This window comes from Podarcis melisellensis (assembly GCF_964234715.1).
Source record: "Podarcis melisellensis genome assembly, chromosome: 15".
Taxonomy (NCBI): domain Eukaryota; kingdom Metazoa; phylum Chordata; class Lepidosauria; order Squamata; family Lacertidae; genus Podarcis; species Podarcis melisellensis.
This window is the reverse complement of record NC_138532.1, coordinates 1,244,042-1,258,547: the sequence shown is the minus strand read 5'-3', so window position 1 is coordinate 1,258,547 and position 14,506 is coordinate 1,244,042. Positions and strand designations below refer to the sequence as shown.

Sequence of the window (14,506 nt, the reverse complement as noted above, 5' to 3'; positions counted from 1 at the left end):
TAGTTGTTGGCATTGGAATAAATATTGGCCCACAACCTGTGAACTACATATCTAGCTTGACTGCGGGTGACACCTACAGGTCAAACTGTATCACTTTGGTTTTATCTGCAGTAAACAGGCAATATATTTAGAAGTAGCTGCTTGTCAGAAGACCACTTTATGCTTTGTATGTTTTTGTAGTTGGACAAAAGTAAAGACTGAATTATTCTCCTGTTTTGGAAAGGGTCGCTGTCCTTTCCAAGCAGGGGAAATGGGCATTTTCACCCTGAAGGCCACCTTCTCTTCTGGGCCAGCTGCCAATGGTGGGCAGACCCAGAGGCAACAGTGGACTGAGCAACGCATCTAAACCTGTCCTTTGTGCAGCCAGGTAAATTGTACACATCTCTCTGTGTCTTTCATCCAAATCATCAAGAGTTAAAGGATACCTTCCAGTCTTGGATGAGCAGTCAGGGGTGTGGCCTCTGGAGATGGGTGTGGCCTGGGGCAGAGTTCTGAGGGCCATGTGGAGAGCCCTGGAGGGCCTGAAGCTTACCACCCTTGCCTTAAAGGTTCTGCGCTGAGCGGCTTCACAGAGTGGCTTCTCCTGCTACAACAAACCCTGTGGGCCATTGTTTCCCACTGACAAGACCACATCCTTGTACTAAAGTTGAAATTAGTTTGGAAGGAGGAAAAGCACATTCTCAAGTGTGCTCTGTTACTTTGTGTTTTCTCAGAGCAGCTGCAATTTGCATTCTAATTCCTCGCCCCTGCCAAACAAAGCCACCTATGGACTATGTTAGCTCTTGGGGAAAGCAAGATATAGAAATGTTGTTTTAGCTGATTGCTTTAAAAATCAGAGTTTTAGTAGAAGCCTAGACATGTCTACTCAAAAGTAAGTTCCATTGATTTCAGTGGTGTTTACTTCCATAAAAGTGGTCATGGGATTGCAACCTTCATCCTTGTAAGTTTTATTCACCCTTGTAAGTTTTAAACTCTTCATTCTAAAGGTGAAAATTTGATTCTGAAATTTGCCAGATTTTAAATGCGTATGAAGTACTATGAGGACACACATTTTTACCCTGGCCTTTGACACTTGATAATGTCCCTACTCTCATTATTGTAATTTATTTCTAACCTGTTTTAAATATTGATTTTTTAAATCGTTGCAACCCACCTTGGGAACTTACAGTGAAGGATGGTAAGAAATTCAGTAATTAATAAATTTTGATTACACTTAGAACTTATTCCCCCTTTCTAAACTCTCTTTTAACTGAATGAGAATCCTAGGAGCTGCGGTTTGTTCAGGGTTGTGAGAGTTGTTGGGAGGACCTTTTCCCCTAAGGGGGGTGGTTGATCCACTCCCCAATGCTGCTCAGCATCCGTCACAAACTAGAGCTCCCAGAATTCTTTGGGGGAAGACATGGCTGTTTAAAGTGCTGTCATAGGACTTCAGATGGTGTGAACATGGCTCAGGTTTGGCTAGATCTGTTCATGAAACATCACTAGAGGGGCTGCTGCCTAAAAATTAACTTCTCCTCAGGGGCTGGGCAGAGGAAGGCTTCAAAGTTCTGTCCCCAGGAGTGGCTGCAGAGAGCACTCAACTATTCACTGGGCATCAGATGCCGTTGCTGCTGCTGCTGAAGAAGTGCTGAGGAGATATTGCCTGGCGCCGCTCAGATTTCCCTCCTGCATACAGACCATGTGCCCTGGCATGAAAGGGCCTGAGTGCTGCAAGGCTCAGTAGCTAGAATTATCTGGCAAGTCCGTTCAGACTCAGGACCCTCCTGCTCCACCTGAGGACTAGGCCATCCCTATACATTATGTCTCTCCCTGCTCATGTCATGTAAAATAAAATTTCTAATATTTGATCCCAAGAATGCCAGCCTGCCTGCCAGCCAGACCCCACCCCTCCCCACTGCTTTTTATGAAATCCCACATCTAGTAGCATGGGTGTAGCCAAATTTTTTGCACAGGGGGGTGGTGGTGGTGGCCTTTTGTTAGAGGGGGCAGAACCTCAGTTAGCTATGTATTTTTGTTGAATTTTACTGATTTGGAAGGAAACATGGTTGGTTAAGTGGTTGTGAGGCAGCTGGATCTCATTGGCCTGAACAGAAGAGGCTTGTGCCCATCTGAGCCTCAGGGATGCCCCCAGGATCCACAAATGGGCCTGCAGCATCTGTGCCCCTGCCCACCCCCAGCAATCTGGTGACAAGAAGTGCTGCTTGTGTACATCTCTTAGGTGATGGCTGCGTTGACCCTGGACTTAATGAGGCAGTGGACCAATACCAGCTGATGACGTGGCTCCCCAAATCTCTTTCCTGATGAGAGCAGCTTTTGCATCTCACTTGGAAACGAAGGACCCAGAGTCTGGAGGAAGAATGGGGAGGCACACAATGCCAGATGCTTGAAGACCAATGCAAAGTTTCCACAGCCTGTTTTGATTGGGGGAGCCATGTCATCAGCTGGTGTTGGTCCCCTGTGCTTCATTAAGTACAGAGTCAACGCAGCCGTATACCAAGAGATTTTGGAGCACTTCATGCTTCCTTCTGCAGACGAGCTTTATGGGGATGCTGATTTCATTTTCCAGCAGGACTTTGGCACCTGCCCACACTGCCAAAAGTACCAAAGCCTGGTTCAATGCCCATGGGATTACTGTGCTTGATTGGCCAGCAAACTCGCCTGACCTGAACCCCATAGAGAATCTATGGGACATTGCCAAGAGAAAGATGAGAGACATGAGAGCTAGCAATGTGGAAGACCTGAAGGCTGCTATTGAAGCATCCTGGTCTTCCATAATACCTCAGCAGTGCCACAGGCTGATAGCATCCATGCCACGCCGCATTGAGGCAGTAATTGATGCAAAAGGGGCCCAAACCAAGTACTGAGTACATGTGCATGCTTCTACTTCTCAGAGGTCCAATATTGCTCTATTTGCAGTCCTTGTTTTGCTGATTTCATTTTATATTCTAATTTTCTGAGATTGTTAATTTGGGGTTTTCATCAGCTATATGCCATAAACATCACAATTATAACAAATAAAGACATATCTCGCTTTGCATATCATGAGTCTATCTCATATATTAGTTTCACCTTTTAAGTTGCACTACTGAAATAAATGAACTTTTCTACAATATTCTAATTTTTCAAGTTTCACCTGTATATTAACTGAACCTAGCCTACCTCAAAAGAGTTGTTGCAAAGATATGGAGGGTGTAGGGAGTAGAGGAAAATGTATACAATCTTGAGCTGGCTAGAAAAGATACAACTACATGTCACATAGCGCAGAGTTACAGCGCTGGCGAGTGCCCGGGGGGGGGGGCAGGCTCTCTGGGGCTTGGGCCACAAGGGCTGTGCTCTGTCTCCCCAGGCATCTGGTTGGCCACTGGGAGAGCAGGAGGCTGGGTTAGAAGATGGCCTGATCCAGCAGGACTTTCCTTATGCTTTCTGGTAATGTCATTCCCACACCATGTAAGGAAAGCCAGAAAAGAGGCCTCCTTGCTTTAACTGCAGCATTTCATACCCAAGCAAATAGGTTTGCCAGTCCTCTTGAAGCATGTGCTGTTTCACAGCTTTGCTGTCTGCGCTACCATTAAAATGTTGTATTTTAATCTTGTTTTTAAGTTGTATTCATTCAACTTGGTTTTATTATTGCTTGTTAGCCACCCTGAGCCCGGCCTTGGCTGGGGAGGGTGGGGTATAAGTAAGAATTATTATTATTATTATTATTATTATTATTACTACCAGCTCTCAGCCCACCCTACAAAATAGGGCTGTTGTGAAGATAAGAGAGGGATGGGAAAGAGTGCACACAGCCTGGAGCTCCTGGGATCAAGACACAAATATACAAGCATCCAGCATGTGTGGAGTCACAACTCTCCACGCATACACAACTTTTTGCCAACCTAAAAGATCCTAAAATATAGTCCATGGGAATTTTAACTTGATGTAGCTGTAGCTGTAAGCCGTTTTAATTATTTCGTGGGTGCATTTGCCAGTTCATTCTGTAGTTCATATTTTTGTTTTATGGTTACTTTCTGCATACTAATAAATGACAAGCAGAACAATAGAGGCTTTGTGGGGGGCTTGGAAAACTGGTGGGGAGACACAACTGCAATATCAGTTTTTTCTCAGTAGAAAGTAAACCTCATTTATTGCAAGACAGTTGCTTCCAAAGAAAACATAGCAAAGTCAGTTGTGTTTTATTATGTAAAGGCAGCACATTTGGGTGGATGAAATAAAGTGAACAGGAATGAAGTGCAGGCATACCCCCATTTCCCTCCTTTATCCAACTTTTTTTTTTAAAAAAAGGTTTTTATTAGTTGCAAACACAAATACATCAAATATACATAAATAAAACTTAAAAAGTAAATAATATAAGAGAGAAGAAACAAAATGAATAAAAATAGAAAAATAGACATCAAACTTCAAAAAATATATATTTTCACATCAACTTCTACATAGGGAGCTCAAGCCTTTTTTAAACAGCTTTGGCTTGGCTCCTTAATTTGTATCTTGACTTCCCACTATCGATGAACGTACTTAGTATATCAATTTTTCCAAATCTGTATTCAAATGGTAAATCTTGGAGAGACAGTCTGTCAATGGGATTTAGTCCACGCTAAGCCAGGTGATGTTCTGGAAGCCTTCTTTTTCCATGTAATTAATAAAGACAGCTCATTTTCTCCTTGTTCTTTCTTTTGAGTGATTTATTAGATCTGTTAATTTGGCAAGTTCTAAATATTCACTTAATTTTAAGAGCCATTATTCTTTTGTGGGAATTGTATTGCATTTCCAATGTTTCATTATCACGATCCTTGTGGCTGTGATTACATATAGAAATCTCTTTTATTTTCCTTTGGGATGAACATTGTGAAAATTTCTAATAAAAATAATTCTGGCTTTTAAAAATATGTACGTCTAATCATTTTTTTTATTTCTTCATATATCATGTCCCAGACTTTTTTGATTCTGGGACACGTCCACATGTGGAAAAGGCTCCCCTCTTTTAGATTACATTTCCATCATTTGTTACTAATATTTTTGTTCATTTTAGCCAATTTTGCTTGAGTCAATATACCACTGGTACATCATTTTAAGGAAATTTTCTTTAATCATGTAACAGGCTGTGAATCTGATATCATCTTTCCAGAGGTTTTCCCATTTTTCAATTTCTTTATTATATCCCAGGTCTTGTGCCCATTTTACCATTACATCTTTAACTCCGTCTTTTTCTGCTGCTTGGGGAAGTGGGGGGGGGACCCCTTCTGAGCCCCTGGTGGGGGTGGTGAACATCCCTTCTGATTGCTTAGCAATAGTTATTAAGCATCCTTAGCAATGGTGCTCAAGCACTCGATCTGCTTTCACTTTTTGTGCTCTAGCTTTCTCTAGAAATGTCCAACTGACTTAGCTTTAATTTCTTTAAAAATGAACGCTAAGACGTTTGGGGGCCATGTTGGCATTTGGCCCAGTAGAGAGGCATCCCTTGCATCTGCCCACACCCCTGGGTGGCCTTGCTTGGCCTGTATCTTGGCCTGGTGGCTATGGTGGTTTTGCATACGTCAGTAGAAGCCTTGGAGATTTATTAATCCTATGATCTGATGGAAGGGCTTTGAAATACAAGAAATGGAGTGCTATATGTATAATACATATCCCCAGTTTACGGAGCCAGCATCTGCTAAAAACAAGAAACTCATCAAAATTGTGGGTATGGAGCAATAGTGGTGCTAGTCTATAGCAAAACATGCATACCTATAACACCTAGCAAACCACTTTCTAGCACAGGTGTGGGAACTTTTGGTATTCCAGATATTGTTGAACTACAACTCCCATCATCCCTGGCAGTTTCTTTCTGGGGGAAGTAAAGCTCTGTGTAGAATTTTTTTATATAAAGTTCTGTGTAAAAATATGCAAAACCAAGGAGAATCTTCCAGACTGCAGTAAGACAAGGTCAAAGATGTAGGTTCTCGTGAGATTTTTAGAAGCCCGGTGTAAGGGAAATGCAGCATGAATTACTCTGCCCTCCACTGAGAAAGGGTTTGCCCTCAAACTAACATCTGGTAATTTCCAAGTACAGGCAATCTGAAAAAAAGATTTGGACTTTCTTTACCACCCGTCTGCAGTTGTTACTCAGAGAGGTAGACCAATTACAAGAACCCAGTAAAATAGGTAAGAGCAACAGAATCTCACATGGCCACTCCCCATTAGAGCTCTTTTCAGGACCCCTGAATTATATTTCATACTAATCTGCATTTTCTTCTCTTCCCAGCCTCCTAATTCGCTAGCCCACCCATCTAAATATTCTGTACTACCACCTCCCCTCAACGATGCCCCATTTCTTTTTAGGTTACCCCATGCTTCAGCTTGCCTTTAATGTTTTCCCAGCGCGATTCTGTCCTCCACAAAACTGCCCCACCTCTTCAGAGATACCCTGGCCAATACAACTTTCTACTACTCACATAAAGGTAAAAGGTAAAGGTACCCCTGCCCGTACGGGCCAGTCATGTCCGACTCTGGGGTTGCGCGCCCATCTCGCTTAAGAGGCTGGGGGCCAGCGCTGTCCGCAGACACTTCCGGGTCACGTGGCCAGCGTGACGAAGCTGCAGCTGGCGAACCAGCACCAGCGCAGCACACGGAAACGCCGTTTACCTTCCCGCTAGTAGGCGGTCCCTATTTATCTACTTGCACCCGGGGGTGCTTTCAAACTGCTAGGTTGGCAGGCGCTGGGACCGAGCATGGAGAAATCTGGTCTGAACAAAGACCTTGGATTCTTATCTCATTATACATGACAAAGCCATTTTTCACCTTTTCACCCCTTGCTTTTTCCTGTAAGACCTATTGCAGTCGTTAAGAGTCGTCAACAGGCTCATCACAGCTATCTGCCAATCACCCATTCCCACCACCCTTCTGAGTAATACCCCTCCCCACCTTCTCACTATATAGAAGGGTCTGGAAACTTCTGTTTCAGTGTATCTGAAGAAGTGTGCATGCACACGAAAGCTCATACCAAGAACTGACTTAGTTGGTCTTTAAGGTGCTACTGGAAGGAATTTTTTTTGTTTTCACATGTTGGAAATTGTTCTCTTCTCGACCCCCCTGGAGCCCGTCCCTGTTTAACATCTCCTCCCACAAAACAAAGCAGACTGGGCAGCTAATCTAAACCTTCAATTCTTTCAGAAAATTATACACATTTTTGACAATTATTATATGTGGCACTCTTAACAGTTTGCTTGGTATTTTATCCCCAGGCATTTCCCCATTTGTTACCTGCAATATACTTAACAAAAGAGTAACAGATATTTAGTTATAGTCAATTAAAAAATGCTACTCTCAAAATAACCCTTTATGCTTGAAGAGGCAGTGAGAAAAATAAAATAGTCAAATACTTAATTGGAACATTCAGAACAATTTATTGAAGTCAACCTCAAGCAAAGATTTAATCAGTGGAATGTCATTTTAAAAACCTTTCCAAATTAATTTTCACAGAAGCAAAACCACATCTGAATTCCAAAGTATTTGTAAAATAAAAAAGGCAACATCTCCGTTAATATAATGTACAAAAATTATATGTTCCTACCATCACTCACATTCAGTAAGAAGCTAAAATATTACAGGCAATCCTAGATACACTATGACTAATAAACAATGAGCTATCTATATACAGGTTAACCAAGCTCCATAGATTTCACACTATGCAAGAGAACATAGGCCAAACAACAAAACCCTCCAAAATGTTGTTTAAGTCTCAAAATCTACGCAGCAACATCAAGTCATAATACAGTAATGTCCCCATGGAACATCCCCAGGGAAAAAATAACACGACTTTTAATGTGTTGAGAGCTTCTATTTGGGTTTGAGAAACTCCTCTAATATATTGACTTTAAAGTGAATAACAATGATTTTGCTATTAAAGACTCTGGTGATTTTTGTTAAAATAACATTTCACAGAATCTACAAAGGTTGGTACGTAGTAACAAGGTCTACAGAAATAACAATTCTACAAATTCATTGTTACAGATAGAGTACACAGGAATGGAGACAAATTGTTGGTACTGGTGCCCATTGTGCAATATCACATGTGTGAGTACAAATGGATTTTTGTCTTTTCATATAGCAATGTCAGAATAAGCACATACCCTTATAAACAATAAAAAGACACAGTCTTGTTACTAGCCAGTCATAATAGCTATTTTACCATCATGGTTTTCAACGGCAACACAAATTATTTGTTGTTTTTAAAATGGGGAGGGGTGATGACACAGGCTAGACACAGATCAATATGAATGAATAAACAAATATAATATTTTCTCCAGTTCTTATTGAAAAATAATTCCTTCGGATGTCCACTTGGGGGGAGAGGACAGGTGTTTGGGAGAGGATTCAACACACTGATTTTATTAATTTCCAAAAGCAGACTTCCAAAACCACCACTACACTGGTTCCTCTGCACAACTGCCAATAGCATCACTAATGGGAAGCTGTGAATGGAGGAACAGCTTTGGCAAAGTGGCAGTGTTTTTCTTTTAACTGAAATGAAGTTAACATGTGGGGGGAAAGGATGTAACCCACCAAGCTCTGCTCCTGGGCATTCTGCACTCGTCTCCATGAAGCTTGTATGGTTTCTGCACCAATCCCACTGGCAGATATGGCAAGCCCACAGCAACAGAGCTTGCCACCCCTGGACTTCTGCATGAAAACACAGTTGCAAAGAGCATTCACTTCATTTCTTTCTCACCAAAGTCCAGGGAGGGGACCCCTCACCCAATTGCATCTGCACCGCAGCTTGTCACACAACAAAATGCTGATTTGCCCAATTCTACCCGCTAAAGCAATCTAAAGCACACCCAGGAGTGTTTTGATAAGTGCAAATATCTTTCCTGAAATGCATGAAGGGGGCAAGAGAAAGGAGACAACTGATTGTGGAAAAGTAAACATTTTTTAAAGTCATAATGCTGATGTCTTGTACAACTGTCCTTTTTTCTTAAGAGCACAGGAAAAGGAGACACTTTTCAAGTCCTTTCTGTTTGCCTCGTGACCAAGGAATTGAAGCAGAAGTCAGTTTCAGTTTCAGTGTTAAGGTGGGAAAAAGAGAGACTTTCACAATACCATATAAAATACATAAATATAACACAAGCTGTAAAGTAAGAATGGGAACAGCTTCAAGTACATTAAACCCTGAATTCAATGAGGCAGAAGTTCCAATGTTAAAGTGACTAAATTCGTACCAGCGGCAGACCCCCCCCCAAAACACCCGACCCATAACGTCTCAGTATATACAGTCAACTATGGTTAGAAGGTCCTTGTCAATGATACTGTAGTAATTACATCTTCCCAACACCACCTGTATATGTTGGAGGCAAAGAGTCCAAGCAAAAAAGACCAATGAAATACCCAATTCCCTTTTTACTTCATGTTAATACAAGTTCTAAAGGGCTGTTTCTCACATAGCAATCTATGTAACACAGATGCACACCTGAGGGCTGCTAAAACACAATGTGAGAAGTGCATACTTGTATGTAAAAACAAACCAAAAGCACCCCTCTATAGTACGTACAAACACTTGTCCGTGAAACAGCAGCAGACATGTATGTCTGTATGTCTGCATAATGCAGCTGCAAATCACACCCATCTCGAGAGATAAATGGAAAAGTATTGCAAAGATGATAGGGCAGGTGGACGTTCCCAAGAGAAGACGCTTTGCCTTTCCTTAAAATGTAACCCAAATTATTCGTGTAGTTTTGAAGTGCTACCTCGCATGGTGTTCCCTATCTGTCCATTGCTTGCACGTGCCGTGAGCACAGTGACATCTGATGCAGGGAAAATGCAGGGGGCATCCCAGTCGACTGCATTTCCCTAGTAGGTGTCTACAGACAGGACTCCACTTTGGACAGGAGAATCTGCATCATGCCACATCTGGCTGACCTCTGGGGAACAGCATCAAAACGGCGGCCTTTATTGTGCACTGGTCTTTTTGGAGATGAAATCACATATTGCTATAGCTTTTTATGTGCCTGCAGACAAAAAAAAGTGTTTCTTGTGGCAGTGCACCTGTGTTATTAAGACTGTGATGTGAAAAGCAACCCTGAATCTCTGGTGAATGCCATGGTGACAATTCAACCAGAATACTTCCTTACTCTACAGGCAGCGTTCCTGAGCTGAATGTGTCCATTCTTTCATTCCAATGAGCAAGGTAAAAAGAACAGAAACCTGCAGTATTCTAGTGGAGCAAGCCAGCAAATACTCCAATCTATGGAGTAAAGCAAACCCTAACATGTTCTACACACAGCCAGATCAACATTTGTGCAAACAGAGTCTAAAGCAATTACACACAAAATTGAATTCCACTGAATTCATAGAACAAGCCTAAGCAAGTTTACTCAGAAGTAGGTCCCACTGTGCTCAATAGGGGTTTACTCTCAGATAAGTGCGTATAAGATTGCAACCGAAATGAGGCAGGACCACTGTGGCCTACTGCATCGTTCTAGCCCTTTCCTCTAACTGCCTGAGGAAAATCTTCAAGCCTTCATTTTAAGTTGTTAGGCAGAAGCGGGGAAAAGCAGGGCAAGAGATAAAGGAGGAGTGCTTAGTCCACCTCTCTGCTTAAGGCAAGCATGCACAGCGGAGAGGAATGCCTGTTTACCACGTGGACAATCCAAATAAAGGGGGTCAACTGGTGCAACCCCATCTTCCAATAAATGGCAGTGCTTAAACTGCTCATTTTACAGTGACAAGGTAACAAAATATTTAGAAACCAAGAAAAATAAAGTCCACAAGGATATTAAGACTGACTTGCTTATATGGAAACACTTATTAGTCCATGATTAGTATTTGTTATAAAACTTGTTTAAAATGTCACATTATTGTAGCTCTGCATTTTTAAAAGAAGGCTCCTTGCTGTTTTTCAGTATTATTTTTAAAAAACCAAGTGCTAAAAAGTTAAATAATGATGTATAATAAAAAATTAAAAGAACACTTAGTCTCCTCTGCTAAGATGTGAAACATTTTAACCTTATGAAGAACCTGTGGGGTTCAAAAGCCACTTTTCCAGCACACCAAAAGGTTCCATCCAAATACAATGCCTTTTCCTCTTCTATACGCATTTCAGTGCATACAATAATTTAAGCTGCTAAGTGACCTGGCAATGGAATTCCTATTTATTCCACAGAGAGGGTTGGCTTGACCACTGGTTCAATGAGATACTTTCCTTGGGTGCTGACCTTGTAGGGCAGGGTGGCTAAAAGCCAACACTGTCCACGGTTAACTTAGTAGCTATGTACATTTCAAAACCCATCACTACCTGAATGGCATCTGTTGCCAGGAATAGTTAAGCCTTTGGGGACTGGCTATTTGCTCTATCCAAACTCTGCCACAGGAGAACTGAGCACCATCTAGCACCTCCCACTCCATCAGGTGACAAAGGAGTGTGGGGAAGAGAAGATACAGCAGTCTGAGTGGAGAGTGCCTGCACCATACTGTGCCCACCAGCTTTGTGCAGTGGGCAGGCAGAGCGGCTCTACCATCTTGTGGGAAGGCAAGCTCTGAGCCTGCAATTTTAGATGGGGACAAAATTCTCCCCCAAATGATTTCTTCCCACTCCTCCTTCAAAATACCAACATGTTGCCAAACAACATATTCAGAAAACTAAAATCTAGTACACAAAAACAAAGTGTAGTGTTTTAAATTTTGCCTTTAACATTGCCCCTTAGTTTGGTCAAGTGTGTGACAATTTCCTTTAGAGCTCTATACCACTCAGCTGGCCCACAAGCAGAGCAGGAAAAGGCAATGGAACCTGTTCTGCAATTGGAGTTGCAGAAAGACTCTGCAAATTCTGAAGCTAAAGTACAATTCATACGCTTTGCAGAAATGTAGTGTGTTTGCCTGTACAAAAGGAGGAAAGTAAGCTGCATTTTCTCTTAAATTAGAAGCATTTTAAAAGCAGTGGGGGTGGCTGGTGGGAGGAAGCCTATTGAAAAAGCTGAGCCAGGAAACCTTGATATTACCAGAAACAGCCTACTGTCTTCTTTTCTGGTACTGACCAGACTATATCTGAAGTTGAACTTTTCCACATAAATCAATGCATGGTTAGAATTACAGTAAGTGTCTCTGGACACATTTAGAGAGCACTCATTGGAAGAAAGTTGGTAAAACTGGCTACTTCAGTGCTGTACTGTTGCTTTGCAAAGAGCTATTAACAAACATGATCCCTTCTGGGATACAAACATTGCTTTTGTTAGACTGATGGTATCACCATGGGCCATTTTATACCCTGTACAGTTAAAGAACGTACTTTTAAAGACATTCAGGTTTTTATTTAATCAAGAGATTTCGTACGACCAAGCCACACACCAAAATCAGCTATAGAGCCCCAGAACAAATAACCAAAACTCACAGTATCCTAGGTCCTCAGAAAATAGGAGGAGCCTGGACCAAGGAAATGAACCTATCAGATATTGGCAAGCATGCCACAGAGCAAGCATGGATTGGACATTAAAAATGCACACTGAAGGCCAAATTCTGCCTCTCAAATTTGAAAGGGAAAGCATAATCGGGGGCTAAACCAGCAGAGACCTCGGACGGCCAGGTGGCAAATCCTGCACAATACGTGGCCCATAAAACAAGAGTTTAGTGGAGCCCAGTTAGGGCAGAACCTGAGAGTGCAAACTCTGAAGGCAGTAGATTTTTACTTTGCACCCTGCACTATGGCAAGACTTACAACAAGCAAGGAAAGCACTGTTTAATCATTCTTTTCACGGTAGAAAAGTGACTTATGCTTAATTAAACTGAATGGTGGACAAGACACCAGATGCCCCCAGGTACCTCCAGCTATTTCCCATTATCTAAAGTGAATTATTGTGGACGCAATCTTTCAGAAGCATCTGCTCCCCAAGCACTTTCAAAATGAAGTGGGGTTTCAAACACAGCATGTAAGAAGTCTACAGTTTCACCATTTTCTGAAAATGTAGTTTGAAACAGAATGCACTTCAAGAGTAAGCAGATCACAACTAGTTTGCTGTGGGGGAACCTCTAGTATGATCACTCTTCACTCAGTTAGTGACATAAACCAACCCTCATCTCAAAACTTTTTGTCATGGTGAACGTACTGGAATGAGGCCATGTCACTTGCCAGCTGCCACGATAGGCTCTTGCTCCAGCCCCTAATAAGATTTATCTAAAAGGCTATTGGTGTGCAGAGGCTTTTTCTCATGTTTCTAAAACTAGACAGGAAAATAACCCTACAGATACATACATAGATACCAGGCTGGTGTTGCTACTCCTTTTAGACACACTGACCATAGTAGGACGCAAAATCCTCAAAGTCCATTAAAATTTAAATAAATAAATATTTTGCTATGTTTGGTTTCCACACTCAGAAAAGATACTTTAAACATGATGTCTCCCCCCCCCCCCCACAAAAATGTCGGAAAGGCTTCCTCTTCTAACAACAAAAGGTTGCCAAGACACTTCTTCCCGTTTCTCAAGGGCAGATGCTGCAGGCTGCAAGGGCCACACAGACTCAGGGGGCCCCTGTCTGAGTTCCAGGGAAGCCACTCCAAAGACAAAAGAGAGGATGCCATGGCACTTTCTCCAAATTCACAATAATGTGCCACTCAGTGGGACGGGGGGCAAGGTGGGTTGTTGTTTTAAGGAAAGGAAAGTTTATTCCTTCGAATCTTCCTCAGGATTCTGCTGTTCCAATCGGCGTTTGATCTTGCTCCAATACTCTGGTGCCACAGGAGCCTTGGGGTTGTGTTCAGAGCAGCACGGACGCCCATCCAAACCAGAGGCCACAAGGGCCCCTTTTTCATGATCCTTGCAATAAGAATGGGGGCAGAACTCACAGAACGAAGAGGCAGGGCTGCTGCAGATGTCACACTGGTGCCACGGACATTCCCATTTTCCTGAAAACAGAGCAGGGTGTGGGGAGATATTAGTGCAGGCGCTAGGAAGCAAATATCCTGTTACCAGATTGCCAAGGCCCACATAGTTCCAGCTCACACATAATGCCAAGCCACATTTTATCTCAGGTACTTCTGCTCTCCTCTTGTACACTCCAGGTTTTTAATTACTTTCTCTGCAGCATACACCACAGTTTGATGTCCTATCCAGCAAGCACTGGTTTGAAGCTGCCTAAGAATCCTGGGTGAGATTTAAAGCATAAACCAATGTTTGAAATGGCAAACTATTGCGTGCTCTAAACAAGGGGATTCTGCAATCTGAATCCGACGACCCAGAAAAACTGTCTGCAGACAAACGCCGGCTTCCTGGCTTGAAAGCAGAGATGAGCCCCTCACCCCAGGGTCGATTTTGACTGGACTTAACTGTCCAGGGGTCCTTTACCTTCACCTTTACTTGGTCCCATTATTATTAACCATCACATATGCCAGGGATGGAGAACTTGTACCCCCTCCCTTACCTCCGGGATGTTGTTGGAATATCAAACTGTTTCCTAGGTGTCACAAAGTTAAACAGGTGAACTCTGCCTGCTCTTAATAATTCCACACAGAGGTTCATGGCTACCAATAAAAACCTG

General features: G+C 42.4%; 1 protein-coding gene and 1 long non-coding RNA gene across 5 annotated transcripts in view; one reads left to right on the top strand and one right to left on the bottom strand.

Moving 5' to 3' along the window:
• The first annotated feature begins 2,451 nt into the window (after window positions 1–2,451).
• The window catches only part of LOC309358284, a 439,047-nt gene continuing 426,992 nt past the window's right edge, over window positions 2,452–14,506 (top strand). Inside the window, exons 1-2 of the long non-coding RNA XR_014163410.1 lie at window positions 2,452–2,633; window positions 3,267–3,633. This is a non-coding gene — a long non-coding RNA (uncharacterized lncRNA). The remainder of the gene's footprint in view (window positions 2,634–3,266; window positions 3,634–14,506) is intronic.
• The window catches only part of NSD3 (nuclear receptor binding SET domain protein 3), an 83,998-nt gene continuing 76,853 nt past the window's right edge, over window positions 7,362–14,506 (bottom strand). For all 4 annotated transcript variants that reach the window (XM_081890825.1, XM_081890826.1, XM_081890824.1 and 1 more), the window contains one exon: window positions 7,362–13,874. In XM_081890825.1, the coding sequence (XP_081746951.1) occupies window positions 13,633–13,874 (242 nt within the window). In that variant the 3' untranslated portion in view covers window positions 7,362–13,632. The remainder of the gene's footprint in view (window positions 13,875–14,506) is intronic.